General features: G+C 68.3%; 1 protein-coding gene across 1 annotated transcript in view; it reads left to right on the plus strand.

Annotated features, from left to right (window-relative positions):
* CHRD (chordin) overlaps positions 1–3,795 on the plus strand; it is a 6,551-nt gene extending 2,756 nt beyond the window's left edge. Inside the window, exons 7-20 of the mRNA XM_010573096.1 lie at positions 184–266; positions 362–509; positions 617–723; positions 808–924; positions 1,012–1,168; positions 1,256–1,497; positions 1,585–1,698; positions 1,962–2,162; positions 2,247–2,340; positions 2,451–2,507; positions 2,615–2,718; positions 2,902–3,004; positions 3,124–3,278; positions 3,463–3,795. Coding sequence (XP_010571398.1) covers positions 184–266; positions 362–509; positions 617–723; positions 808–924; positions 1,012–1,168; positions 1,256–1,497; positions 1,585–1,698; positions 1,962–2,162; positions 2,247–2,340; positions 2,451–2,507; positions 2,615–2,718; positions 2,902–3,004; positions 3,124–3,278; positions 3,463–3,795 — 2,015 coding nt within the window. The remainder of the gene's footprint in view (positions 1–183; positions 267–361; positions 510–616; positions 724–807; positions 925–1,011; positions 1,169–1,255; positions 1,498–1,584; positions 1,699–1,961; positions 2,163–2,246; positions 2,341–2,450; positions 2,508–2,614; positions 2,719–2,901; positions 3,005–3,123; positions 3,279–3,462) is intronic.
* Positions 3,796–4,180: the final 385 nt, after the last annotated feature.

Raw genomic sequence — 4,180 nt, forward strand, 5'->3', positions numbered from 1 at the left:
GTGGGGGTCATGGGGGGTGCAGGGGTCCAGGCGTGCAGGACAGGGCAGGCAGCTGGCAAGAAAGTGGGGGATCGGGTGCAGGGGTTTGGGGGCAGTGCGCACAGAGGGATGGGTTTGGGGGGCAGAGGGACAGTGGTCGCAGGCCCCTGGTCCAGCGGGTCCAACTCGCTCTGCCATGGCCAGAATCCCCCTGGGTCCCGCTGCGGGTCCGCATCCTGCACCAGGGCCAGACGCTACGGGAGGTCCGCGCCAACATCACCGTGGAGGTAAAGCTGTCTGTTCCCCCACGTGCCCCAGCAGCCACAGTGCCCGCCGTGCCAGGGCTGAGCCGTGCCACTGTGCCCCCCCTCCACTCCGGCAGGACCCTGAATTCGCAGAGGTGCTGAGCGAGCTGTCTGCCCACGAGCTGCAGTGGCTGGTGCAGGGGCAGCTCCGCATCGTGGCCGAGACGGAGGGCCGGCACGCGTGCCAGCTGGCGGGCACCATCACCACCCGCCGCAGCTGTGACAGTGAGCACGGGGCGGGCACCCCGGGGTGCAGGGGGGTGGCCATTCCCCCCCCCCCATGCCAACCTCACACACACTCCCCACCCCGTGCCTCTCTCCCCGGGCTGAAGCCATCCAAAGCGTGCTGTGTGGAGCGGATGCCTTGCTGCCAACCAAGACGGGGGCCGTGGGCTCGGCCAAGCTGGCGCTTCACGAGAATGGCACCCTGGAGTACCAGGTAAGCGGAGGGCACCCGTCTCCCTCCTGGGGTTCCTAGGGGTGTCTCCCCCCACGGCGCTGCCCCTTGGTGCCCTTCCCGCAGGTGCAGGTGGTGGGCACCGCCAGTGAGGTAGTGGGCATCACGCTGGAGACCAAACCCCGGCGGAAGAGCAAGAGGAACGTCCTGTTCGACATGACGCCCAGCTACAAGGATGGGCTGGTGAGCACTGGGTGGCACTGGGGGGGATGGCACGGTGACCTTGTGTGAGTCCCTGTCCCAACCTACGTGGTCTCCCGCCGGTGGCAGGCCCGGGGTGCCTGGCAGAGCCCCAGCGCCCGTGATGCCCACATGCTGCTGCAGAATGAGCTCTTCCTCAATGTGGCCACCAAGGACTGGGCGGAGGGCGAGCTGCGGGGCCAGGTCATCTCCCTGCCCTACAGCGGGCTGCTCGCCCGCTACACAGGTACCCGGGGGGGCACCAGGGGTGGCGATGGGGGTGGTGGGGCAGCCCCCCTGCCCACCACCTCCCATGGCCCCTGTCTGTGCGCAGAGATGCCCGTGGTGCTGGCAGGGCAGCTGGTGTCCCCCCCGGTGGGCAGTGGGGCCGGGGGGCACGCCTGGCTCTCGCTGGATGAGCACTGCCACCTGCACTACGAGATCTCGGTGGCGGGGCTGGGACGCCCGGCCGATGGCACCGTCAGTGCCCACCTCCACGGAGTAGCTGAGCTGGGTGAGATGGGTGCCCGTCCCCACCAGCATAAGCGCCTGCTCAAGGGTTTCTACAGCACCGAGGTGAGATGGGCACCTGGTTGGGGCACCCCACAGCGGGGACCGGGCCAGCGCTCATGCACCACCACGGTGCCCCTCTCACCCCGGCAGGCTCAGGGGGTGGTGAAGGACCTAGATGCCGACCTGCTGCAGCACCTGGCCCAGGGCACTGCTTTTCTGCAAGTCAGCACCAAAGCCCACCCACACGGGGAGATGCGGGGACGGGTAGGTTTCCACCTGGGCACGGCGCCCTTGCTCATCCCCAGCAAAGCTCAGGGTCCCCAGCTGGGTGGCACTGCTCAGAGCAGGGTGAGAAGGGCACAGGGTGGAAGGCATGCCGTGACATCGTCCCAGCAGCCTGGCGTGATGTGTACTGTGGTCGTGGGTGCTTCCTCCACCAGCCCAGACCGTGGAGGGTGGCCGGGCATTGGCATGAAAAGCGGGGTCCCCCAGTGGTGGCAACCTTCCTGCCCGTTGCCCCCCTCCAGGTGCACATCCCCAACCGGTGCCATGCAGGAGGGACCCGCCTGGCCCCAGGGGAGGCCGAGCTCTCTGAGGGTGCCAAGACCAGGGACCTGGAGCAGCTGAAGAAGGACCCCAACTCCTGCTTCTTTGAGGGGCAGCACCGGGCACACGGCACCCGCTGGGCACCTGACTATGACAAGAAGTGCTCCATCTGCAGCTGCCAGGTATGGGCTGGGGGAGGGCAAGCTGGGGGCCAGCACCCGTCAGCAGTACCCCCCTGTAACGAACCCTGTACCTGCTGCCCCCAGAAGCGCACGGTGATCTGTGACCCCATCCTGTGCCAGCCCCTCAACTGTACCCACCAGGTGCACCCCGAGGAGCTGTGCTGCCCTGTCTGCGAAGGTATCTGGGGGCTAGGGGGGTTATGGGGCTGGGGGAGCAGGGAGGTTCCCCGTGGGTAGAAGGCTCTCTGAGCCTCTGCACCCCTTCACGGCCTCCTTTCTTCCTTGCAGAGAGGAAGATGGAGCAGGAGGAGCTGAAGCTGGAGCGGGCACGGGACAGTAGCGAGGGTAAGTCTCAGCGGGCACAGGATGAGGAGGCAGCTCTGTCCCCGTGGCCTCTCTCGCACCCCCGCTCCCCCCATGGGGACTGTGCCCACCTCCTCCTCCTCTCCCAGGCTGCTACTTTGATGGGGACAAGACATGGCGAGGCTCTGGCACCCGCTGGCACCCCGTCGTGCCCCCCTTTGGCCTCATCAAATGTGCCATTTGCACCTGCAAGGTGAGTGTGAGTCCTAGTTCCCCTCTGGACCCCCACCCTGGTTTGGCAGCAGAGCTGCCCTGGCACCCATGGTGGCTGCCCTGAGCTGCCGGGCACCGTAGCAGGAGCTCAAACCAGGGTGGGGGGCGCATGCCTTGTACCAACTGCTTCGTGCCCCCCCTGAGCCCCCCACCCTCTCCACAGGGCACCACGGGCGAAGTGCACTGTGAGAAGGTGCAGTGCCCGCGGCTCACCTGTGCCAACCCTGTGCGCGCCAGCCCCTCTGACTGCTGCAAACAGTGCCCAGGTACCTGCAATCCCCTCCTGCCCTCCACTCTCCAGGCACGGCCATGGCATGCCACCACTGGTGACACCGTGGGGTGCCCCTGCCACGGTCGGGCAGCCTCCCAGTTCCCTTTCCTGCAGCCCCAGAGAAGAGCGTCCCCGAGCTGTCCGACACCATGCAGGCGGATGGGCCGCGGGCGTGCCGCTTCGGGCGCCGCTGGTACCTCAACAATGAGAGCTGGCACCCCTCCGTGCCCCCCTTCGGAGAAATGAAGTGTATTCTGTGCTGGTGTGTGGTGAGTGTGCCAAGCCTTGGGCGGCACCAGGTGAAGGAGAAGGCAGCCCTGTGCCAGTCCCCAGTGCTTTGGGGATGGGTGGGAGGGCAGCCTGGGGTGGCACCCCAGGGACCCACCGTACCCCTGCCCTGAGGAGCTGCTAGCCCCCCAACCCCCGTGCTCAGGCCCTCTTTCTGCCCCGCAGTCGGGGGAGACACACTGCCAGCGCCAGGAGTGCCCACCGGCCGCCTGCGCCAGCCCTGCCGCGAGGGACAACCCTTGCTGCGCCAAGTGCCGCGGTGAGTGCGAGCGCTCGCGCGTGGGCGCTGCTCCCCGAAACACCCCGCGGTGGCCCACGCACCTCCCCGGCGCCCTTGGCTGCCGAGCCAGGGCTGGGACCAACCCAAGCGCCCTCCTGGCACCCATCATGCCCGTCTCTCAGCCCCGCTTTCCTCCACCGCAGCCCCCGATGCCCCCCCGGATGCACGGGAGAAGGTCCATGATGCCAGAGCGGAGGCATGGAGCCGCTGAGCAGTGACCACTGCCCGGAGCGGGGCGAGCACACAGCGAGGCCAGGCGGCCGTGGGGGGGTCCCCGCCACCCATTGCCCCCGCGCAGGGCGGGGGGCACAGAGGAGCACGGCAGGGTGGATGCGGCCAGGCGCCCAGCCTGGGCACCCCGTCTCAGCCCGGCTGCGATGCTGGGGCTGCCCTGCCCACTTGTGCCAGTGGGCAGCGGCTGGGCTGGTGGAGGCCGGGGCACCCGCTGCCCTCCCCCTCCGAGCCCCCCTGGCCAGCAGGCACAGCGGGCATCGTGCCTACCTTGTACATAGTGTAAAATCCCTCCGGCCCCCATCTTGCTGCGCCCGCACTGGCTTGGCCGGGCTCGTCACATAATTTATGGTGCCCGTGGATGGGGGTCCC

This window comes from Haliaeetus leucocephalus, unplaced genomic scaffold, assembly GCF_000737465.1.
Source record: "Haliaeetus leucocephalus isolate CR32 unplaced genomic scaffold, Haliaeetus_leucocephalus-4.0 Scaffold362, whole genome shotgun sequence".
NCBI lineage: Eukaryota > Metazoa > Chordata > Aves > Accipitriformes > Accipitridae > Haliaeetus > Haliaeetus leucocephalus.